Raw genomic sequence first — 24581 nt, forward strand, 5'->3', positions numbered from 1 at the left:
GTTTTAGACAACTTATTATTTTTAATTAAATTAAATAAGTTTCTTAAAGATTATAAACAAAAGGGTCTTTTAAACAGGGAGTGATAAAACATAAAATTTTATACTCTGTTTGTTTATCATTTTTACTTCACAAAAAAGATTTATATAAGTTAAGATCAGACGAAAAAGAAAAATAGCTAATCTAAAAAAAGAGCAGTTAATATTTTATAATTTTTTTAAAATAGATAAATAAAAAAAACTTTTCCCTTATCTTTTATGACGATCTGGAAATTGGTGTTTGTAATTTATGTGATCCAGCTTAAGTTGTTTTGGGTTGAAAATACGGAACTATGCGTACACGTTATCTATATAACTTATTGTTTCAAATTTTATTGAACTTAATCTCTCAAATTAACTTTATAATAATGTCTAGGCTGTACACAATAATGTCTATGCATTATTTGGGAGTCTAAGAGTACATAGAATTCAAATTTTAACTTGTTTAGGACATCTCTTTATATTTCATTTAAATTTAAAATAATAATATTTAGACAATATTATTTTTGACAACATTTGAATATTGATTACGTGTCAATATGTGATTGATTAAAAATTACTCCACAATATGATTATTATTATTGATTGTAAAGTAATTTTTATCAATATTAAAATGTTGTAAAAAAAATATTGTCTAAATATCATTATCCTTAAATTTATTTGTTTCATCATTCTACAGATCGACACATAATGTTTTAGAACAACTTGACATTAAAAAAATTTGATTAATTAATTTATATTGTTCGATGTTATAAAGTTTTTTTTCCTATTTTTTCCATTCGACTCAACATACAGTCTTAACAGATAGACTATCACCCTATATAGTAACATTATCTAATATTAAATATATGATAAATGATATAATATTATTATCTTAAATAATTTATTTAAAAATTGTGGAGAGATTTTCGGACACATACATCTCAAGAACACATGTTTCATGTTATAGAATTAGAAAGCGAAGAATTGTAATATTTTAAGGGCAAGTAGTCGAAGGAGCGGGGAACTGAGGGCATAGAAGGAAGTAGGTTCCACGAGTGAGGGCGTGGACTGAAATCAACGGCTACCAACTGAGTAGGAAGAAAGTAAATGAAAAAGGTAGTCACTCACCACCCTCTGATGATTTCCGTGACGCAAAAGATATGTTCTGCATCAGGTTACGACGACGCGTGATTGGGTTTCCTCTTCTGCACCAAACACTCTACCGCACTGTACAACAAAAAAAACCCTATGTTTAATAATGTAATAAAACAAACAAACAAAACTTAACGTGATCAAAACCGGAATACTTTGGTTACACACTATGTCAGAATTGTCTGCGCCATGCCATGTTTTTACCATGGACCCTTTTTACATCGGGACCCACCATCGTCACATTACAAGAGGTTAGAATATTGCGATATGATATGGTTGTTGAATTGCAGATGAGATTGCGCACAGATTAACATTGCCCACACATATCCCGATGCGTAGATAACCGCCGTTTGGTAAGGTTTCGGTTTCCATCGTGATTTAGATCAACGGTTTCTCGCTCCAACTTCATCCAACCAGAGGACGCCACGTCACGAAGATTTACATAGTGGAATGGAAATATAACGTAGGGAGGTGGGCCCCATGAAAAAGGACCTTGTCGGGTGCTTAACTTAACCGCGGTGTAACGGAAAGACACTGCCTGCAAACGGCGTCTCTTTTTCTTGCTTTTGCCCCCCCATGAAATCATCACTACCACCACCCCCACTCACTACTACTGCACTGTCTCTCATACAGTGAGGTTGAAAGAGAACGTTGCGAGTTAACCCACCCTGTCCCCCACTGCTTCTTCGCTTTTGTTTTTCCCTTTACCATTTCTTCACTGTTGCCAACACGCTGCACTGTTCTTCTTCCAAACCAATGTGCCTGAGATCTGCGTGAGATTTCCGGGGAACCATGGGGAGCGTTTCGTCTGAAGACGGTTCCGACCAGCAGAGCGACCGCTGCGGCAGCTACAGCCTCAGCGCTGACGTCAGCGAGTCCGAGAGCTGCGGAAGCTTCTCTGCTCGCCGCTTCGACGCCGAGGGAGCTTCCAGCTCGGCCAACCTCTCGCCGCGTCCCGTCGCGTCTCACTTCAACTTCCCGCCTCCGCAGGTAATGCTTCCCGTTATTGGCGGGAAGGACGTCGTTGTTTGGGATCACAAGCGCGACCTCGATCTGTCGGGTAATCCTTCTCTCTCTTCTTCGGGAGTCACTTTATCTTTTGATTGAGAGTGTGGGTTATTGAGAGCGATTGGTTTTTTTTGCAGAAGTGGAAATGATGAAGGAGCGGTTCGCTAAGCTGCTTCTCGGAGAAGACATGTCTGGTGGTGGAAAGGGGGTGTGCACTGCGCTTGCTATCTCCAATGCTATAACTAATCTCTCTGGTTGGTTACTCTGCCTTGTGTTAATTGGTTTGTTTAATGCCTTGGATGAATTTTGAGAATAAAGTAGTAAGATGTTTTAAATGAATTGAATTAAGCTGAAATTAATTAATGAATTAAGCTTGGGAAGTAGTTGGTCCGGAGTTTATATGAAATCGAAGTGCCCAGTGCTTATGGATAACATTTTTGGAATGGAGAACACTCAAGGTTTGTGAAATGTGTGTTTTGATGGTAATTGCAGCAACTGTGTTTGGCGAACTGTGGAGGTTGGAACCGCTGGCACCGCAGAAGAAGGCAATGTGGCGTAGGGAAATGGAGTGGCTGCTGTGTGTTAGTGATTCCATCGTGGAGCTGGTGCCATCTGTGCAGCAGTTTCCTGGGGGTGGAACCTACGAGGTGATGGCGACGCGTCCTCGCTCGGATTTGTACATCAATCTTCCGGCTCTGAAGAAGCTTGATGGGATGCTGCTCGGTATGCTTGATGGGTTTCATGACACGCAATTTTGGTATGTTGACCGGGGAATCATATTGGGTGATTCCAAGGATTGTGATGCTTACGGTAGACCATCGGTTAGGCAGGAGGAGAAATGGTGGCTTCCCTCTCCCAAGTTACCCCCAAATGGCTTGTCCGAGGAAAATAGGAAAAGGTTACAGCAATGCAGGGATTGCACTAATCAGATACTAAAAGCTGCCGTCGCAATTAATACTTCTGTGATTGCTGAAATGGAAATTCCCGGCGCATATGTAGAGTCCTTGCCCAAGGTAAGTAATCATGCCCTGTGCTCCTTCCTAATTTCTGTTTAGTTATGACCGTGGTGAGTATCATGCCACAAGTAGTTGGCAGCCATCAGTCATAACAATGCATATGTGAGTCGCACTAGCTTATGATTTTTGTGAAATGTATAGTTTTTGAGTGCTAAAATCATGGTTCGAGTAAAAAAACGGGTAGGAATTCAGTAGTGTTGTCATACGTAGTTGATACTCCTGTTACTTTAAAGTAGGCCAAACTTGCTGAAGACTGAAATGCCTGTGTTCTCTTGTGCAACCACAATGCAGAATGGCAAGGCTTGTCTGGGGGATATAATTTATCGATACATAACGGCAGACCAGTTCTCGCCTGAATGTCTCCTTGATTGTTTGGATCTTTCGTCAGAGCATCATACTCTGGATATAGCTAATAGAATTGAGGCTGCCATACATGTATGGAGGCTGAAGGACCATAAGAAACATCTAAATTCAGCAAAAGCCAGACGGTCTTGGGGTGGAAAGGTGAAGGGACTTGTTGCTGACAGTGAAAAGAACAAGAATCATTTTCTTGCACAACGGGCAGAAACACTTCTAGAAAGCTTGAAACACCGATTTCCAGGGCTCCCTCAGACTGCACTCGACATGGCCAAAATTCAATATAATAAGGTATGCTACTTTTTCCCCTTAATCATTAGTTTGAATCGAACTCACAATTTATTCTGTTCACCTACAAGGCGTGGCCACTGATTGGAATATATGTTAAAGCTAAGTTTCTTGTCAACGCATTGGCCACCTGGCATATTTTTATGTGCATCTGACTGAGAACTTCTACTGTCAGAGCCAGTTGGCATTCAAAAATCTAAGCAACCATTCCATGTCCTGACAATGTTCTAAAGAACTATTAGGGTTTCTTTGCTGAAGTTATTAGTGAGGGAATAATGTTAAGGGTTTTCTGAGATTAAATGCATTGTATTGCCGTGCAATATACAAACTTGTGCTTTCCCGATTTCATGGTCCACGTTGATGATTTATCGTAGCATTTTATGGTGTATGAACGCTGACAACATTGAACAGAAACCATATGTACAAGTGACTTGTGTTAAGGACAGATGGTTCGTGATTAATGCACAATTACTGAGGATTGTGTTTGTGTTGGGAGAAGGGTGGCTTGGTATGAAATCTAAGTTTGTGTGGATTTATTTTTTCCATTGCAGGATGTCGGACAGTCTATTCTTGAAAGTTATTCACGAGTGATGGAGAGCTTGGCCTTTAACATTATGGCCAGGATTGATGATGTCCTTTATGTAGATGATAGTATAAAGCGATGTGCGGCTGCAGATTCTCTCTCATTGTTCAGCAGGGGAGGTTTTGGTGGCATGCCCATCCAGAAGAGATTCTCTCCTAGTCCCTTCTCAATTCAGCACACTCCATATGCCTCCCCATTTGCAACACCAACGTTTTGTTCCTCCTCTCCTGTTACTGGGAGCCCGTGTAGTCCTGCAAGGATACATGATATGAAGAGAAATGCTCCTAAGGAGGGTGCAGATTCGAAGGCAGACAAGTTGGCCAAATCTGAGTTTGAGAGAGTTTGGTCATATGCCGGAAACCTCAGTGCAAGAAGAGCTTCCGGTGATGCTCCAGAAAGAGACTAAGTTCTTCAATTAGTATGACTTGCATCCATAGGTGGTCATCAATCATCTTGTCTTAATGTGGATCTGTACATGAGGGTCTAATTTTTGTATATTCTTAGGCAGTATGAGAAGGCTTATGTTAAAAAATCATGCCAATGGATTATTAGTTCAAAATGTTTCCTCCCAAGTAAATTTCTAGAGGTAGGCTTCTATAATTTCCAAATTCTAAGTAGTGTTCAGGATTGCATAACCCATTCCAGATTCAGCTTTATACATATGCGTATGTACCCTTGCTCTCCCACCCCCATAGCATTATCTCAAAATAGCACCAAACATCGCCTTGTCTCAAAATAGCCTTTTAAGTTGAAAACAAATATATAAATTAATAGCTACTAAGAAGTACTATATTCAATTTCCCCAGTTTTATTAAACAATTTTGTACTTATATATACACCAACACTACCTTGAATAAGAATTTATAGACTTATATCTTGATTTTCATCTCCAAAATTATAAACTCTACCATTAAGACACTTATTTTTTATTATTATCTAATAACTACTAAATTAAACTACCTATCCTTAAACTCTAAAAAAAAAACTTTTAAACAAATAAATAATTCAATTTGACTCTTAAACTCTAACTGACAAAACATTTAAACAAATAAAGAATCCGATTAAATCATTGACATTTAAGTTTAACTTTAAAGACTCCTAATATGGTTTCTCATAATGTTTGACGAATGAAAGTTAACGATTTCTAAGCAGAGATTAATTTCTAATTTGTCCAGGAGGACCATCCTTGAGGAAAACAATACAAGAAAAGCATATTTTAATTACATATTGAGATCAGAAATGCTTACAAAATACCATTTTTAGATATGAATTACTGCTTGTATAAGAAGCGTCTGACTCTCTTAGTAGTCATCTGAAAGTGAAGTAATAATGTAATATCTCCTCCTTTCAAATCTGAGCTATTTTGGACCACTTTGGGTTACCTTTGTATAGATGTGTGGTGGAAAGTCATAAAGTGTACAAAAAGAATTAGGATCCAAAGTCAAATTTATTGTTATTTACCATTATGCTCTTAAATCATATATTAAACTAATTTCTATTCCATTCATGGTAATGTCGTGCTTATATTTATAATCAATTGCATACTCCATTATAATGGGGGTTATGTTATGTTCCACCTATATATATTATAGAAATATTTCGCATAATTAATTATGTTTTTAGCTTATATAATCAATTATATATAGACATATTAAGTATGTTTTTAACCTTATATAATTAATGATAAATTACATATAATTGATTATGAGTGTCATTACATCAATAATATCATATTTGATCTAAGTTTTCAAGTAATCAAATTTTAATATGTCTAGACAAAGATATTTTAAGCTTTTGTTTGGTGTTAGGATGGATGTCTTTATTCTCACTTCCATAATCTTTTTCTCTTTCCAAAGTGTGAGAGTGACATAATTTTTCCTTTCATTTATGTACACATTGATATAAACAAACCAATTAAATAATGGAAAATCCACTTCCTTTGATCTTCATATATAGTAAAACTTAGAAAGCAAATATAGTATTTGGACAAGGGAAAAAATAATAAAAAAAGATTTTAATGCAATTTATAACACTTTTTATTTTAGGAAACACCTAATAAATAAACTTTGAAAGGAAGCTATGTATATATGTAATGGAATAGGAGGCTAAGTTAGCCCCAATGTAGTCCTTCTTTTGACCAACCTCACCTTTCAATAATTACAATATAATCATCTTTTTATAGTGCCTTCAATTTGATATTTTATAACACACTTTTGCCTTCCTATATTAGTTTCTTCACATATTCCTAACCAAGAGTGTTTTTATGAATTTATCTATCCTTTGTTGGGCTAAGTATAACATATACATTGACACACTTGTTAAATATAACAAACAGTTTTATAATTAGTATAAAGTTGTATCATACTTTTAGTTTTGTAAGTTACATGTTCAGATTCATTTTATATATTAGAGAGAAATAACATAATCATAGGAATGATTAATTTTACTAATATGAATAATGATATTTAGACAATATTTTTTTCACAACATTTAAATATTGATTACGTGTCAATTTTCAATTGGTTAAAAATTATTCCACAATAATGTTTATGATTATTATTATTGATTGTGGAGTAATTTTTGACCAATTAAAGATTGATACGTAGTCAATGTTCAAATGTTGTAAAAAAAATATTGTCTAAATATCATTATCCTATTAATATATATTAGGGATAATGATATTTAGACAATATTTTTTTTAACAACATTTGAACATCATCTACGTGTAATTCTGTGATTGTTCCAAAATTACTTCATAATCAATAATAATAATCATAAATACTACTATGGACCAATCACAAAATGACACGTAAATGATATTCAAATATTATAAAAAAATATTGTCTAAATATCGTTGTACATATATTAATATAATTGCACATAAATATAGATATGAAATGTGGTGCATTTGAAGTTTGGTTGAAAGAAGAAAAGAATAAGGTTGATGAGATGAGAACAATCCAAAAACACAGAGCCACCAAACCTTACCTCCAATGGTTAGATTATGTTTGGACATTAGTGATTCGGTGGTACTTGAGGAAGAGCCCAACCGCCCCACGTGACCCTCCCACCCCAAAATTTCATCATTACTCAATTTCACTTTTTTCTTTTTTTTTTCTCATCACAACTTTATCAAATCACTCAAATGGAGGATTTCTATATTCATTCAAATAATATCAATGCTTAAATTATTTTTCTTAACATAAATACTATTGCTAATACGTGTTTAATAATCTGAATGATAATAAATATCATTAAAATGAAGAATTTTTAAAAATAGTAAAGAAGAACACGATAAAACATAAAAAAAAAAAACAAAAATTAGCACTCTCCGACCAATCATGAAATTCCTTGTCTTGAGCATGTGTATAGAAACACGTGGCAATCTTCACACACACTTCACGCTTCATATTTCATACTGATATGCATGATTCTACATCATCATCATCTCATCATCGTTATATATTTATTAATAAAATTATCCAATTAATTATTTCAATGTATAATTTAGTTCACAAGTTAATTCAATTTTTAATATTGAAAAAATATCATGGTGTTAGAATGATAAATATAAAATAAAACAATTTAGGTGAGAAGAGTGAATAAATAGAAGATAGTTGAGATAGGGAGGAAGTAGGGAAGAGCATAGAGAGAAAGAGAGAAAGAGAGAAAAGGAAAAGAGTGATCTGAAGAGAAGTTGGTTGCTTTTAGCGGTGTGGGAGTCACGAGAGCAGCGAGGAAGTCACAAGAGTCACAAGAAAAAAGAGAGAAGCGTTGAAGGGAGAAAGAATGGAGACAGATAGTGGGAGGCTGAGCAGGAAGAAAAGTGGTGGAAACGGACAGGTTCTAGACGGTTCCAATATTATGGAGTTGGTTGGAAACGACCAGGTTTTCACCACCTTCGTCGACAATAAGTTCCACCAGTTAGACACAGACAGAGATGGCAAACTCTCTGTGAAAGAGCTCCAACCTGCTGTTGCTGACATAGGTGCTGCTCTCGGCCTCCCTCCTCACGGCACCAATCCTGATTCTGATCACATCTATTCCGAGGTTTCTCTTTCTCCTTTTCTTACTCAAACCACCTACTATTTCTTCTTTTACACCAGCTTCTGTGTTCTAACTTTTCTGTCAAAAAACAAAAAAAAAAAACAACAACCTAGTTACTGTTATATCATATATCTTCCTTTCGTGCTTATGTTCCTGTCTGTTATAACCGCCTTGGAGTTTTGGTAATGCTGTGAGCATGATGCCGTCTTCAACGTCAAATTTATGTCACTGTAGTTCTGCTTCTGTTAAAACCGCCTTGTTATTACTTCTATTTTCAATTTTTAACAGACCAAACAAAAACTCGGTTTTTGGTAGATTAAGAAGTTATAACATTCTCGGTGCTGAGAAAACTGTTGCTGAGGAAATGATGTGGCGTTATATGGTTGAAACTATTTCCGTGGCTTTAGTTTTGGTAGTATCGTGAATTGCCTTATGTGTTGGTGTTTGTAATAAATAATTATTGGTGGGAATATATAATTGACTTATGTATCTTCTTTGTGATATCATTGTATCTTCATCTGATTTGTTTGGGTTCCAATGTCTGTTGTTTTAGCCATATTAAAATATTGTTCGTTTGTGGTTTAGGGCTTTAAGCTTTGTTTTTATCCAATGTCTTTGGCGCATTTGCAACATTCTTAATGTGCTTTCAATGCTTCGGACGTTGATGGAGAGGCAGACCTTAATTGATTTTTACAATTAGGTTTTCTGCGATGTTTTTTTTATTGTGGAAAATATAACATGTTGCTTGGAATACATATCCTTTTCGGGCAATTATGGAGCAAGTTTTTTGTCAAAATCTTGACTTCTAGTTGGTCCCAGAAACATCCTAATCTGTTTATGACAATTTGGACTTATCCTTCAATATGATAAAATGGTCGGTCCTGTGGGACTGGTTGCCTTTTGATTGCAAACTTTATGCAATTGATTTCTCTGCTCTACTTAACTTTTTGTGGTCATTTTCTTTTCTCCGTGTAAGGAGGAATCTAAGGAGGAATGTGGTAGAAAATAAACATAAGCTGGCATTTTGACATTTCAGCTTTAAATAATATGTATTTAAACTTAAAATATACTTGAATTTAAGACTGCTAATAAATAATAGTGGTAGAAAGTTTTGAGTTAGACTTTGCAGTGCAAAAAGTCAAACTGCTATTATTCTAGTCAATGATAAATCACAATAGCTGCATCCAGAAACAGAAGCCAATGTTTTCATGGGTTTTTCTTTGGGTTAAAGCGTTCTCACCTACCTACTGGCCAATCAATAAATTTATAAAGTCACAAGAAGACAAAAAAAATAAAAGTAGCATTTGGTTCTAAAATAACGTGACGTGATGAGGATTAAATGGATTAGTTTTATCTTTATTATTTCCTTTAAAAGATTAATTATATTTGTGTGACACGACTTTGATTGTCCAGTATGCTTGAACCAATCAAGAAGCAAGAATTGACATGGAGAATGACTTTCTGTAGGTGTTGAATGAATTCACTCATGGGAAGCAGGAAAAAGTGAGCAAAACTGAGTTCAAAGAGGTTCTCTCTGATATTCTCTTGGGTATGGCTGCTGGACTGAAGCGTGACCCAATTGTGATACTTCGCATTGATGGAGAAGATCTTCTGGAATTTGTTAATGGTTCGGCTTATGAAGCAGAAATGGCGTCTATATTCTCTCATATTGAATCCCCTAACAGATCACTGCATGACCATATAATTGAAGCTCTTGGCAAGCTCACTGTGGAACAAGGAATTCCTCCTACAGCAGATTCTTGGGTAGCCATTTTACACATATATATGTCGTTGACTTTCTTTAGAGATGTCACATGTTTTTTTTTTTAAAAAAAAAAAACTTAAACACGAGCAGAACAGTTTCTCATTTGATGCTAAGAGGCTCCTTTCAGATATATCTCAAACTTGTTTCATTTCCTTCCTCTCATGGCTTATCATATTTTTTGCTGGTTTAGGTTTTAAGCAACATTGTAGAACCGGCACTGCTATCTCTAGATAGATCTGGGTTGGACAAGCCTGTTTCTCAGGAGACATTTTTGGAGGAATTTAAGGTAGTGGCATTGGCTGTCGCTAATCGTCTTAAGGAGCAACCAGTCATAGTTGCTCACAGTGAGAACATCTTTGATGGAAGTGGTGTTAAGAGACTACTATCCAATAAGTTCGAATTGGACAAGGTCAAATTTTTTTGTGATTGCTTGTAATATCTTTCATTTTCTCTCTTCTTTTCTTCAATCTCCTTACATGGAATACACCCATATATCATGCGTTGCAGACTTTGAACTCTGCTTTAGAGACTTTGCCTAAAGATCGAAATGGAAAGATGTCAAAAGAATATCTACGGGTGGCACTGGACGCGCTGGCTCCATCTGCTGGTTTACCTCCCCTTGGTGCCATTGAAGAGGTATATGGTGTCAACACACTGCCAAATTATACTACCATTAATTATATCTAGTTGACATTATGGTATTTGCTTATGGTTAGACACAGCATGAACATTGAAGTGTTTGGTTGTGCAGATGGATAAGGTTATTGGTGAAGTGTTTAAGATGGCGAATGCAGATGAAGCGAAGATGGTGAAAGAAGAGGAGTTCAAGAAAGTTTTAACTGAAATACTGGGAAGCATTATGTTGCAGTTGGAGGGAAGTCCCATATCGGTTTCTTCAAATTCTGTAGTGCACGAGCCTCTAGACTCATCTTCCACACTTCTTCAGCCATCCTCTAGTGAAACTGCACCCTAGCTGTACGTACGTGTTTAACATATCACGGCTAAATGAACCATCAAATATATAATAAAATTTTATTCATATATATGTAAATTATCATTACTCCCATAACTTGTGTTTTGCTGTGGAGCTATTTGTGAATCTGAAAAATATACAAATCATGGAGAACCAAAACTGATTACTCTCAAGTAAGATTATTTTACTATATATAAAGATGCATACATTATCAAACATTGTGAATGAAGCATTTGTTATAAAGGCAAATGTGAGTTCTATAAGTTGTATTGTATATATTGTCTAGTTGATATATAGTATCAAAACAAGTAGCAAGTGAACAAGTTTTTCACATAAAAGCTAACATAAATTTGTTGTATCTTTCCTTTATTGGTGAGAGTCATGGAAGATCGTTTAAAACGGAAGTGTTAGGGATGGTTCCACAAAAACCCATAGCCAAGTTGAAGATATCATATTCTCCATCCACCCAATTCAAACCCTTCTTTGGTAAACTAATGGAGACACTGTAATAGATTATGCAGGCCAAGAAAGGCCCGACCCAGAAAATCCAATGCCCATTCCATAGTGAGCCTCCGTGAAGTAACGCCGAGCCCAAACATCTTGCCGGGTTGAGGCCCGCACCTGCATAACCAGGCCTCCTTGTTACAGTTAACGACAGAAAAACTGCGAGTGCGAGGGATGCTGCTACCACGAAACACACCATTGGAAAGCCCAATTCCTTGCTCCTTTTCTTATCAAATGCCAGCGTGATACCGACAAAGAGTACCAGAAGCGTGCAAGAGAATTCCAACAACAAAACATCCTGCGCGTTTATGGAAGAACCTTGTCCTTTGTCACCAATCGCACAACCTCCCAGAGAATAAGTGTGTGCTAATTTTGGCTCCATCACACTCTTTAGTACAAAGAAACCAATTATTGAGCCAATGCACTGTGCCAGGACGTAAAGGAGAGCACGAGAAAGGGTGACAATACCCTTTAGAGCCGCAACGAACGTGAAAATAGGGTTCATATGACCCCCGGATAGAGGAACTATCACAATTAAAAACAAGAACACTATGATGAACACTGCAAAGGGAATAAGAAGCTTGGGATCGGACTCGTGTGATTCCAAACATGCAATTGTGCAACTCGTTAGGGTGAACATTAGTGCACCAGTTGCAATTAACTCTACCAAAGCTGCTTTCCACGTCTGAGAAAAGGAATTCAAAACATGTTATTGCCGCTCAGTATATATATATATATATATATATATATATATATATATATATATATATATATATATATTACTGAAAAGAACATAAAAATTATAATTAGATTCAAAAACCTCCACTGTGAAAATTTCATGGGCACCGATAAAGGTAAGAAATTTGGACTCTGAAAACTTGTCGTGAAACTTTGTGTCGCCGCCATGAACGGCCATTGAAAATTGGTCGTTCATTTCAACCACCTGAGAATTCGATGGATGTATTATGTGATATCTGCCTTCTATTTATCATTGTGAGTCTGCCAAACGCAATCATTGTGGAATCACTTTCATGGCATCTTTCACCAAATATTAAAATTAATTTCCACGGATTTTTAGTTTTTATTTTTTTTTCATTTTAGATTATCGTGAGAGAAAGAAGAGCACATGGTGTGGGTGGGAGATGAAAACTGGAAGAGATGAAAACGATGAAGGGAGGTATAAATGCGGTGTGTGTGGATGAAAAGATGAGTGGAATAAGTATATTAATAAATGGGCACAAAAGTTACCAGAAGCGATGAAGAACCCAATTATCTATAAATGAATATTTCCAAATAAAGATTTTCTTTCATTGTTTGAGTCAGAATACGGATTGAAATTCAATGGTTGCAGTTATAAATAAGGACACGCAATAGCTGTTCCACTAACATTGTCAAACTATTCTTTGATTCTGCGAACGAAACACCTCTGTCACCGGGACTCTCTGTTTTTAACTTTTACTTGGATCAAAAGGTTTATTCCATTACGCCATAAGCTTTTTAGTCGTATCTGTGGACAGTTTTAATGTTTTGAACCTTTTCACATTCAAAGTAAAGGATTAAGATAAAATACTCCCTAGAAGTATCCCTACATAGACAAGTTGCGATGATTAGAGATTAAAATATGAACTGAAATTATCATTTTATCAGATCCTTAATTTCTTCACTCCAAATACGATAAAAAAAAATTGTTATGGTTTGAATGATGGTTGTGTCAAACCAAATTGACCAGCCAAAATTCTACAGAGAGACTTGCATCAAAACTATACATGATACTGCATATTTTGTTTCAGACTTGGAACCCTGCATTGCATTGTTCTGGCAGATCCTTTGGGAAAGAAGTATCATAAACATCATGTTCTCCCTCAAGCCAAACCAAATCCACCTTTGGCAGGTTCATAGACACAATATAATACACCATGCATGCCAAGAAAGGCCCAAGCCAGAAAACCCAATGCCCATGCCAGAGTGGTCCTCCATGAAGCAGTGCCGGGCCTAAGCATCTTGCTGGGTTGAGGCCCACACCAGCATAACCGGCCCGCCCAGTTACAGTTAGGGACACAAACACTGCCAATGCCATGGATCCTGCGACCACCAAACACACCATTGGCAAGCCCAACTCCCTAGACCTTTTCTTGTCAAATGCCAATGTGACCCCCACAAAGAGTACCACAAATGTGCATGTAAATTCCACTAGCAAAGCATTCTGTGGCTTAATGCCAAAACTCACTCTTTGGCCATCAATGGCACAACCTCCCAAGGAATATGTGTAGGCTAATTTGGGGTCTATGACGCACTTTAGTATAAAGAAACCGATTATTGAGCCAATGATTTGTGCTAAGACGTAAATGAAAGCACGGGTGAGAGTGACAACACCCTTCAAAGCACCAATGAATGTGAAAACAGGACTCATGTGACCCCCAGAGAGAGGAACTGTCACAACTAGGAACAAAAAGGCTATGATGAAAACTGCAAAGGGAACAAGAAGCTTTGGATCAGTCTCCTTTGAGTCCAAGCATGCAACAATCGAAGTGGTCAAGGCAAACATCAGAGATGCAGTTGCTGTTAATTCTGTTAAAGCTGCTTTCCACATCTGAAACAAGGAAACTAAATTGTTATCTTGTTAACAACAAATTACTTTCTGATTCACCTATGTTGTTACTGTGTGTTCACTTAATCAACTATACAATTTATAAACTCATTTTCAAAGTAATTTACTGTCTTATCATACTGGTTAAATGTTGGACAGCATTATGCTTCAGCTGTAAGAACCATTTATTCAACTGATAACAACTCTCAAATGTGTATCATAATAAGGTAACTGTATTTCATAATAGATAAATCAGCATCATAAATGAATAAAATGTTATCATGTTTCGTGGTTTGATTGTTTAATTCTTTTCTTTTGAGTATATAGTTAGGTTTCGTTTTCTTAAATAATATGTTTCCATCTGTGCCTCTTAAACTGATATTATATTAAAGTATGAGTCATAGACTATATGCATGGGAATATGCTATCACGCATAACACTTAACGGAAAGACACGATAGAACAAGACAACCTTCTATAATTTTCTACAAGAGAGAAACACAGAGCTTATTAAGATTGAATTAACTTCTCTACCCAGTAGTGTAGAATACAAAACGCGTCTTTTAATCATGATTATAAGGGAATGTTAATCATATGATAGTATGGTGGAAGATTATGAAATTGTCAACTTCATCAATTATAAATATAAAGCATTATTTGTTAAAATGTAATCAAGATATAGATATTGGATAGCTAAACTTTAAATAAGTAACAAAGATATTAGAGGGTATGATAAGAAGAACATAAAATTTGCGTTAATTATACCTCTGGTCGGAAAATCTCATGTGCCCCAGTAAAAGCAAAACACTTTCGCCTTACTGATTTCTTTAACAAGGAGCTGACTGGTTTGTTAGTATGATCAGATCTCGAAAGTTGTTCAACAACTACTACATGGGAATTAGCTAAGTCCATGTTTCCAGTGTTTCAAGAAGAAAGGGATGGCTGGATTCTATCTGTAGAAACTGTTTTTACAAAGGATATTAGCCACCTTAATTATAATGATGCATGTGATTGAAACTGGTAAACAAAGTGCTATTTATAGAGACCTATAGTGCCAAAATAAGTTTTGGCGTGTTAATTCGTCTTAAATATCACAATGACTACTGCATAATGGTTTGATGTAATAATTTGTCTGCGTAAATGTCTAAGACATGGATAGGTTTGAGCTCACTTCTTTCTAGTTCTCCACAACTTCTTCGCTGTGAACAAAGCCAATTTTTGGACCTTTTTATGCAAATTTCAGCAATTTAACTATTCAAAAGTTGACTAGTACGTGAATATGTAGAATAACATTACTATAATATCAAGACTGTATTTAAAATGGACATTATAAGAAAACGTTAGTATTATTCTTGTAGCTATTCCTGCTTTTTTGTTTGTGTTTTTCTTACGAAGTTATGATCAAAGCTGATGCATTGTATTTAGAGGGCATATTTTAGGTATATACTGAAAAACATAGGTCTTGACAGGATCGATTATCCTCTGCAATCGCCGAGCTATTATGCATGATTTTTATACATTACTTGGCAACGAAATGCTTATCCAACTTTGTTTTCTGATTAAATCTGATTTATGGTTTATCAAACATAAAATACAACTGAAGCAAAATACTATTAAATAAACAAATACTGTTTTGATTTACATTTTTATTTCTTATGTTCTGGAAAATGAGAAGACTGTTACCAAAAAGGATGACAAAGCAATACACTATAAGATTGCTTCTGGACTTTTTAGGCAGCTGCAATAACGAATTAAGCTAAATTGAAGTTCGAAAACAAAAAACTGATAGCCAAATTTGCAGCCTCGTTTTCTTTTTATTAGACTAGAACAAGCATTTTTTAAGGTATTTCAAAATTTGAATTTTGAGTTGATTCAATGAGAACCTGTGAACCCAAAGGATCGATCTTCAACAGATAGGTAATACATTTAATAGTGTTAAATTTACAAATGAATGTTTTGAAGCTGGTTGAACTAAGGGCTAAGAAAGAGACGATATGAGTTGAAGCTGTACATATATTGAGAGGAAAATTGATTAGAAGAGAAATCTAAGTTAGAAATTGGAATGGTGAGTGATTTTCCTGGTCTTAACGTCATGAAAGATGAAATTTCTGATAATTTTATCAGCCTTGGTGATCCCGGTGACACCAACAGCATCAGGGTCTTGGATAATGGGGTTACGCAGAGGATTCAATCCCTCCACACTCGACCTTAACATCTTTTCCTTCTTCAAAAAATCACTTTTTTTATCGAACCAATCGCCCCAACCTTCTCTTAATGGTGAAATCCTTCTTCCCGTGCCCTTCAACAAAAGCGCATCCTCAACGCCCTTCACCTGCAACACCTTCGACCGCACCTTCTCCTCCACCGCCACGTCATCGGACCCAAACACGGTCTTCCCGCCATCCTCCGGGTCCATAAATGGCCCCTCGTCGTCGTTTTCCATGAAGGAGCTCTTGCTGATGGCCCGACGGATCACGCCCTCCACATGATTGAAAAAGTACCCAGACACGTCGGAATTCCGATCCAGAGGCTCGTCGTCGTCTGCGTCGGCGTCTATGGCGTCCTCCGGCTCTTCATCCACCACGTCGAGAGCGTCAATGGTGTCCTCGCCGGCGATGAAATCGTCGTTGACGGAGTCGGAGAGGAGGGAGTCGAAATTGACATGATGGGAAGGGTGGGGGACGGTAGCGCGGCGAACGAGGAGGGAGGTGGAGACGATCACCAACAGAAGGAGTCCCAAAACGACGACGCATAGGAACACTCCGTGACGGGGACGCCGCCGGGATCGGAGATTTCTCAGCATTTTCTCAAATTGAAAATTTTTCAACGAAATGCAAGAACGATGTTTCAAGTGGGCCCAATTTGGTGGGCCATTCATTGGTGGTTACCAACATCTTTTCCTTATATATACAAAAAAAAAAACATATTTTCCTTATATTATTAAATCTAGTAAAATTTCCCTTATATAAATTACAATTTATTTCTCTAATACGATATTTCGAATTCACATCGCGTCTATTTGAATTAAAATTAGGATCAGAGCAACATGAAATGCACATTCCTTGGAAATGTGATTGTGCTATTATTAAGACATGTTTATTGAAATTTAAATACTCCAAAAAGGATTATACAAGTTACACAAAGTACGATATATAATTAAGAATACTCATTAATATTTAGTAAAATAAAGAAAATGAAAGAGCTATACACGTAAAATTATATATATATATATATATATATATATATATATATATATATATATATATATATATATATATATATATATATATATATATTCAAAACCATTTTTATAATGTATAATCGGTCGCAAATACTTAAATAAACAAGATAAGAAATTGTTCATGTTTAAGTAAACTCTTCTTATCTTTGAATTTGATGTTTAAGATGGTTCGTGGTTGCTGCAATTTGTGTGGTTGATCTAACTTCAACTGAGAAACAAATCCTGAACATCTTCCCATACAATATGATCTCCATGATCGACTTGCCTCCTAACTAATCCACATTTTATACATATGACAAAAGTTGTGTGCATCATGTCTCACCCGTTACAAACTTGTCACGCCATCATAGACATGGTTGAAAGATTATATATACTGCTTCTGCTTTCTCTAGGTAGAGGAAATTACATGCATCTGATATATATCACTACCTAAGAAGAAATATGGGAGAAGAAGGTATTTGGAAAGATGTTACAAAGCAAGGGATCAACCCCGGAAAGGCTACCATATTAGCTCTTGGCAAGGCTTTCCCTCCTCAGCTTGTCATGCAAGAGTTTTTAGTTGATGGATATTTCAGGAGCACAAACTGTGACAATCCTGAGCTTAAGCAGAAGCTCGCTAGACTTTGTAAGTACACACACAAGCTTTCACAAATTTACCCTTTTCTATGTATATATAGGGATATTGTGATTGATCATCTCAGGTGATTTGTTCACTCTTCATTTCCACCACCTGTTACCCTTCAAACAGTTGATTCTCGCGTAAGTTTAGATTATAGTTTCAGATCATGTTTGAATACAGCAAACAATGGCTTAGGCCAAATATGTTATGCATGTTTAGATCAGAAGTTGCAAATGTATGTTTATACGCAACCCTGATGTTGCTTTAGCTTGAAAGTTGGTATGCAAAATTACCAAAATGATTTTAAGAAGACAAACCTCGAGGAAGGTGAATGGGACACTGACTTTGGCTTAATGTGGTATGAACAGGCAAAACAACTACAGTGAAAACAAGGTACGTGGTTATGTCGGAGGAAATACTGATGAAGTATCCAGAACTTGTTTCTGAAGGGATCCCTACAGTGAAGCAGCGGCTAGAGATATGTAACGAGGCAGTGACAGAAATGGCCATTGAGGCTTCACAAGCTTGCATGAAGAACTGGGGTGGATCATTAGCAGACATAACACACTTGGTTTATGTCTCATCAAGTGAAGCAAGACTACCTGGTGGTGACCTTTACCTGGCGAAAGGATTAGGACTGAGCCCTGATACTCAACGAATCATGCTCTACTTCGCTGGTTGTTCAGGTGGTGTGGCTGGCCTGCGTGTTGCAAAAGACATAGCTGAGAACAACCCTGGAAGTAGGGTGCTGCTTGCTACCTCAGAAACTACAATTATAGGGTTCAAGCCACCAAGTGCAGATAGACCCTATGATCTTGTGGGGGTGGCACTCTTTGGGGATGGTGCTGCTGCCATGATAATTGGCTCAGACCCAATATTGGAGTATGAGAAGCCTCTCTTTGAGCTTCACACTGCAGTTCAGGAGTTTTTGCCACATACTGAGAAGAAAATTGATGGGAGGCTGACAGAAGAGGGGATAAGCTTCAAGCTAGCAAGGGAACTTCCTCAGATAATTGAAGACTCTGTTGAAGGATTCTGTGACAAATTAATGAGTGTTGTAGGGTTCCAGAATAAGGAGTACAACGAGCTATTCTGGGCTGTCCATCCAGGGGGACCAGCCATCTTAAATCGCATTGAGAAAAGACTTGATTTGTTACCAGAGAAGCTAAGTGCAAGTAGAAGGGCTCTCATGGACTATGGCAATGCTAGCAGTAATACCATTGTGTATGTGCTGGAGTATATGATAGAGGAGGGTCTCAAGACTAGAAGAGATGATAGAGAAGATCATGAATGGGGTTTGATACTTGCATTTGGACCTGGAATTACATTCGAGGGAATTCTTGCCAGGAACTTGTGTGCTTTAAATGTCACATAAGTGCGACGTAATGCTTACTGATATAATTATCACAGGTACTTGTGTGAGACATTAGTCAATCAAAAGCAAATCCAACACTTTACCGGATTAAAGTGGAAAACTTTAATAATGAATCACATATTTATCAGAACACCTTTACTTTGTACAACTCATACAGATTGAAAATATTGGAATGCTACACAATAAGCAACGGGTCAATTTTCACAAAAGGAAACAACTATGATATGCTGAGAATTACTAGTGAAACTTCGGGTTGAAGCGGGAGAAAACACTTAAACTGAAGTGGATTGGAATTTCAATCTTTATGATGCATTCAACTAGAAAACTAATACAGAATAAAATAACTAAGTTTCAATTTTCACATTCGCCGTTAGAGAAATAGATTACGTGTTTCTTTCGAAAAAATGGCAAATTTCTGCTAATTTAGTTTAGTTTGCATAGATGGTTTCCCTTCTACATAGAAAAGCGTGTGGTTAAAATATTGTAGGAAGAATTTAAGTCGAAGGGCTGTTATGGACTTTAGGAGATTCTTCTGTTTATTATCGTGGAACTCAAACTTCAGTTAAACCATTTTAATCACACCCGTATTACCTTCAGCTGTCATTATGCCCGCAACCTTTTTTGTTATATAGAATTCATAGCATGACTTTTCCAGTTTCAATTCAAGCAAAAGCAATTGCGTACAAATATTCTGTGCTCTGTTTTACTTTCCTTTATGTTTCAGAAACTGAAAGCAACAAATTTCATAGGTAGGAATTCCGCAGGCATTGAGCAACATTTAAGGTTTCAGATAACATCTATGCACTCAACAATTTGGACTTGTTCTGTGCAATGACACCATAAAACTCACATTTGATGTAAGACATTTTGTAGAAAGCTTATGTAAGAAGATACAAATTCCAAGAGTCCAAGCAAACCCATGCTCTGTATCAGGTTCTGTAGTTTGGTGAACGAAAAACAAATATTTTTGCAAGCACTAAAACTTTTCGTAGACTCGATTTCCGAAAATTGATTTTTATAGCGCCTTGTGGAACCACACATTGGATAAATTCCGTAGTACCTTGGACCTTTTGTAAAGCACTTCCAACTATAAATGACTTTGTGTAAAGCACTTCCAACTATAAATAACCTTAGTACCTTAAAATAAATATACTTGGTTTTCTTTCATCCCCAACTTTACACTCCACCAAAGAACCGAACAAGTGAGCCAACACAAAATGTACTCTAACAAGGGTAACCGACCATAATGCCTGATTATGTTAAAAATAGTGTGACAGACAGCTCACACCAAAGCATATCTTCAATCACACCACTCCAGAGGGAAGACGTAGAACAAGCTGTCCCCCGAAAACACTGCAATTAAATAAAAATAAAAATCATGAGGTCAAATATACAAGAGAAGCGCTGGAGTGATCCTGAAAAACTCTGAGCAAAAAGCATTTAGAATGCCTGGGCAAAGAATTACATCAGAAATTAAACCAACCTTTTGACATAATAGTAACAGAAATCTGCCAGGATGAAGGTCTGGACAATTTCTGAGATAAGAACCATTGATGGCCATAAACCATACCCCAAGGCTACCAACAAATGCCCACGGCTATCTAATACCTGTGAAAGAAACGGTAAGTTAGTAGGAGACCAACAGCTAGAAAATTCAGTAAGATATACCACTAAAGAGACAAACCAATAACAGCTTCAATCAAGTAACTGTTAACTGTCAAATTGGTTTTAACTTAATTGAGAAACTCAGAACACGTCAATTCAAATGGAAAATTAGAAACGGGTAGAACCCATGTCCAGGTTAAAATTATGGTCGAGGAAAGATGTCTTAGTTAATACAATTTAAAATGAATGAGGAACTAAAACTTATAAAGGAATGCTCAAATTTCAGACCTTTCAACAAGATAGACATTCGAAAAAGAAATACTGTCCTAGGGACTCTGATAACCAGCATGTGTCAAAAAACAACTGAGTATCAAATTTACAAATGAATTTTGAAGTTATCATGATCAGACCTGAAGAACCCAATGTGCACAGCTCAAGAATCTTGCGACACCCAGTGCAAATACGTAATGGGCTGTGAATGGCTCAACAATCTGAAAGTGTAAAATGAAATTGAAAGATAGAATTAGATTCCATACACAAAATGTTGAAGATGGATTGTTAAGTTAAGAAATAACACCTTGGTGTTCTGCATGACCCGCAGCTGGGGCAGGACTGAGACAGCTTCCAGATATACGCAGAATGCCCAGGAAATCCTGTTTATTAAATGATGAGAAGTTGATGGATGAATAAGCAATGCTAACACAGCACAGGGGACCACCTGCATTCGATTCAAAGTAAAGAACATCAAACTGACTCTTGGTGAACTTATAAGCTACAAGCAATGTAAGGCAAAATAACAAACATATGAAAAGGAACAGGTTGTTAAATCTCTCAATCTATCAAAATAGACACATAAGCGGAGGAACGGAAGAAGGAGGGAGTAAAAGGAAAGCCACATTAAATATATGTCCAGCAGCAGTTTTATTTGATGCAATGGCACTTGGCTCTGTCAAAATAAGACCAAGTAGTAAGTCCTACTTTGTGACTGCCATTAGAAATTAGTGCTAGTAAGTCCACTTCACATGCATCATGTCACGGTAAACAATTCTCCAGACTTTCTCGACTTATTCATCCAGAAGGATGATTGCATTGGTATCATATCGTCAATACAACTATTTCAATGATTGGAAAATAATTATACTGAAAGAATAATTTTCAGTACCAGCAATGTCTACTCCCAGCCCCCAGCTAATATCTTAATAAATTGTGATTATGAGATGGCTACCATATTAAGACACTATATGAAACTCTAACACTAATATGGTCAAGTTTCCAATTCCAGCAGAAAGAAAAAGAAAAAAAAAATGCTTCACCTACAAGAACTAATAAAATGTCACTATCTTTTGAAAGGACATAATAGATGATGGTGAGCTTCTAATCTTAGGATGAAACAATAGGTAGTGGAGCCATTGGAGCTTACCACATAGTATATTGCAAAGTTATCCTTCTCCTCCATGTAACTAGCCTTCAGCTTAAAACGAATCATATATATAACCCACAGTGTTGTTATGAAAGTAGCGAAATCAAGTATGGTGTGGATATCATATTCCATGACAAAACTGCAGTAAAGCCTAACAGCTAAAAATATAGCTGTTAATTCTTGGGATTTGAGCGATAACCCTGTTCATAAATCAAAACCGTTAGAAATAGATACCTCTAACATGTTCAACAACAAAAGACAGCACATGGAATTGATTAAGCCAAAATACACACACAAATCAAATCAGCAAAACAATGTCGACCGGATTGTCAAAATAAATTGAAAATTGCAAAGCATAAAAGAAAACAACAATCCTTAACAAAATAAAATTCGGTAAAGGAAATCTAGGTGGGTTAAATCAAAATCAGAAGAAACCAGTCACAAAAAATTGACGTTCCTAATTTTATTTTCTGAGCATTCCATTTGATATTTGAAATAAGTTAAAAGGAGAACTCTTAACCTACCCTATCCAATTAACAAATAGAAATAGAAGATACATGTTGAAAGATCAAGAGAGAAAAAAAAATAACTGAGTGTTACCAGCACAAGTCTTCTCCTTCGTGAGCTTATAGATGAGGACGGAAATTCCCAGAGAGTGGACAGCCTCGGCAGCAACAAAGAGATTGTCGTGATCGTGGACGATGAAGCGGAGGAGGACGAGAGCCGCCATACCGGAAACGACGGCGAGAAAAGCCTTTACCTTTGGGGGTTGTCGCCTCACCCATGATGTGACGGCGTAGATCGACGTTCGCTGAGGTCTCATGGGGTCGCTGATTCAACTTTTTGGACACCCAACACACGCACGCACGCCTAAACTACAACCAACGTTGGATTGGAACAAACAGAGTAAACAATAGCCCAATGCCACAACGGAGACTCAGACAAAACAAATCGATCGATATTTCTTTCTCTTTGTTTTCTTTTCTCTCTCCAAAACTTTCCACTCAAAACAATTTCATAAGAAACACCCACCTACAAGTGCCCTAAACCCTAAGGATATAATATTTTAAAAAATATATATATAAAATATTTATTATATAAAAATATATCATCTATAATAAATCTGAATAATTGTCTCAAAATTATCTTTTAATCATTTCTTTTTGTAAATTTTTTTTTATCTTGGATATTTGTAATCTCTTTTTAATTATTACTACATGGGAGATGACTTTTTATGCTTGAATAAGTAAAAATGTATACATACTATTAGTGTATAAAGTTCAATTTAGTCATTAATTCGATTAATATTTGATATATGATAATAAGATAATGATATTTTTGTTCTTACATATTTGTAAATTATTTTTGTTCTTTCATATTTGTAAACTGTTTTTAATCATTACTATATGAGAAATGACTTTTGATGTTTAAATAAGTAAAAAAGTATACATATTATTAGTGTATAAAGTTCAATTTAGTCATTAATTCGATTAATATTTGATATATGATAATAAGATAATGATATAATAGTAATATAATAGAAAGATGGTAAATAATTAATTATATTAATTAAATTTGATTCAGGAAAAGGTTAGCCAGACTTTGTGTTATGAAGTAAAAGTGTATTTACTTTTTTTAAATACAGATGACAGAATGGATCGTATAAATATATAAAATTCAATTCATTCATTAATTCAGCTAACATTTGATATATGATAATAAGATGATAATATAATAACAATATAACAAAAAGATAATAATAAATAATTATATTAATAGAACTTAAGTTGGATTAAGATTATCCAAACTTTATGTTAAAAATAGTGCATCGCTTCAAACATACACAAACTTAAATTTTGTATTGAAAATGACGAGTTGAGTCTTGCCTGAATTGGATGTCACAACTCTTGAAAGAAAAAGTTTGATTGTTTACTACATGTTTTTATCCTGATCTTATATGTTAGTATTTAATATTACTTTTAAATTTTAATTTCATTGATTATAATTTTTAACTTGATGAAACA

At 35.9% G+C, this 24581-nt stretch overlaps 7 protein-coding genes across 11 annotated transcripts; 3 read left to right on the forward strand and 4 right to left on the reverse strand.

Moving 5' to 3' along the window:
* Positions 1-1724: 1724 nt before the first annotated feature.
* Positions 1725-4981, forward strand: LOC106756128 (rop guanine nucleotide exchange factor 1). Its single transcript, XM_014638404.2, has 5 exons — positions 1725-2230; positions 2316-2432; positions 2671-3191; positions 3486-3842; positions 4391-4981. Exons 1-5 carry the CDS (start codon positions 1963-1965, stop codon positions 4826-4828), a joined length of 1701 nt encoding a protein of 566 aa, XP_014493890.1. The 5' UTR covers positions 1725-1962; the 3' UTR covers positions 4829-4981.
* A 3056-nt stretch (positions 4982-8037) lies between these two features.
* On the forward strand, positions 8038-12964 carry LOC106756318. 5 transcript variants are annotated; one of them, XM_022777565.1, is made up of 6 exons: positions 8038-8472; positions 9937-10233; positions 10425-10643; positions 10742-10870; positions 10986-11209; positions 12813-12964. In XM_022777565.1, exons 1-5 carry the CDS (start codon positions 8212-8214, stop codon positions 11205-11207), a joined length of 1128 nt encoding a protein of 375 aa, XP_022633286.1. In that variant the 5' UTR covers positions 8038-8211; the 3' UTR covers positions 11208-11209; positions 12813-12964. The 5 variants fall into 5 exon arrangements, with proteins under 5 accessions (XP_022633286.1, XP_022633278.1, XP_014494187.1 ...); XM_022777557.1 differs by lacking the exon at positions 12813-12964 and adding an exon at positions 11729-12416; XM_014638701.2 differs by lacking the exon at positions 12813-12964 and adding an exon at positions 11720-12397.
* LOC106756320 (aquaporin TIP1-2-like) lies at positions 11587-12806 on the reverse strand. Its single transcript, XM_014638702.2, has 2 exons — positions 12532-12806; positions 11587-12396 (listed from the first exon to the last, which is right to left on the reverse strand). Exons 1-2 carry the CDS (start codon positions 12643-12645, stop codon positions 11587-11589), a joined length of 924 nt encoding a protein of 307 aa, XP_014494188.1. The 5' UTR covers positions 12646-12806.
* Positions 12965-13497: 533 nt separating the features above from the next.
* Positions 13498-14550, reverse strand: LOC106778217 (probable aquaporin TIP1-2). Its single transcript, XM_022787122.1, has one exon. It carries the CDS (start codon positions 14299-14301, stop codon positions 13498-13500), a length of 804 nt encoding a protein of 267 aa, XP_022642843.1. The 5' UTR covers positions 14302-14550.
* Positions 14551-16083: 1533 nt separating this feature from the next.
* LOC106755927 (uncharacterized protein At4g19900-like) lies at positions 16084-17275 on the reverse strand. Its single transcript, XM_014638161.2, has one exon. It carries the CDS (start codon positions 17173-17175, stop codon positions 16348-16350), a length of 828 nt encoding a protein of 275 aa, XP_014493647.2. The 5' UTR covers positions 17176-17275; the 3' UTR covers positions 16084-16347.
* Positions 17276-17951: 676 nt separating this feature from the next.
* Positions 17952-20180, forward strand: LOC106778228 (type III polyketide synthase B). The gene is made up of 2 exons (XM_014666176.2): positions 17952-18163; positions 18526-20180. The coding sequence occupies exons 1-2, from the start codon at positions 17980-17982 to the stop codon at positions 19530-19532; spliced, it is 1191 nt and encodes a 396-aa protein (XP_014521662.1). The 5' UTR covers positions 17952-17979; the 3' UTR covers positions 19533-20180.
* Positions 20181-20364: 184 nt separating this feature from the next.
* LOC106756585 (putative ER lumen protein-retaining receptor C28H8.4) lies at positions 20365-23588 on the reverse strand. Its single transcript, XM_014639065.2, has 6 exons — positions 23158-23588; positions 22558-22757; positions 21715-21855; positions 21548-21628; positions 21016-21140; positions 20365-20885 (listed from the first exon to the last, which is right to left on the reverse strand). Exons 1-6 carry the CDS (start codon positions 23378-23380, stop codon positions 20837-20839), a joined length of 819 nt encoding a protein of 272 aa, XP_014494551.1. The 5' UTR covers positions 23381-23588; the 3' UTR covers positions 20365-20836.
* Between the last annotated feature and the right edge of the window lie 993 nt (positions 23589-24581).

The sequence above is a fragment of the Vigna radiata genome, chromosome 2 (assembly GCF_000741045.1).
Source record: "Vigna radiata var. radiata cultivar VC1973A chromosome 2, Vradiata_ver6, whole genome shotgun sequence".
In the NCBI taxonomy this organism is placed as follows: domain Eukaryota; kingdom Viridiplantae; phylum Streptophyta; class Magnoliopsida; order Fabales; family Fabaceae; genus Vigna; species Vigna radiata.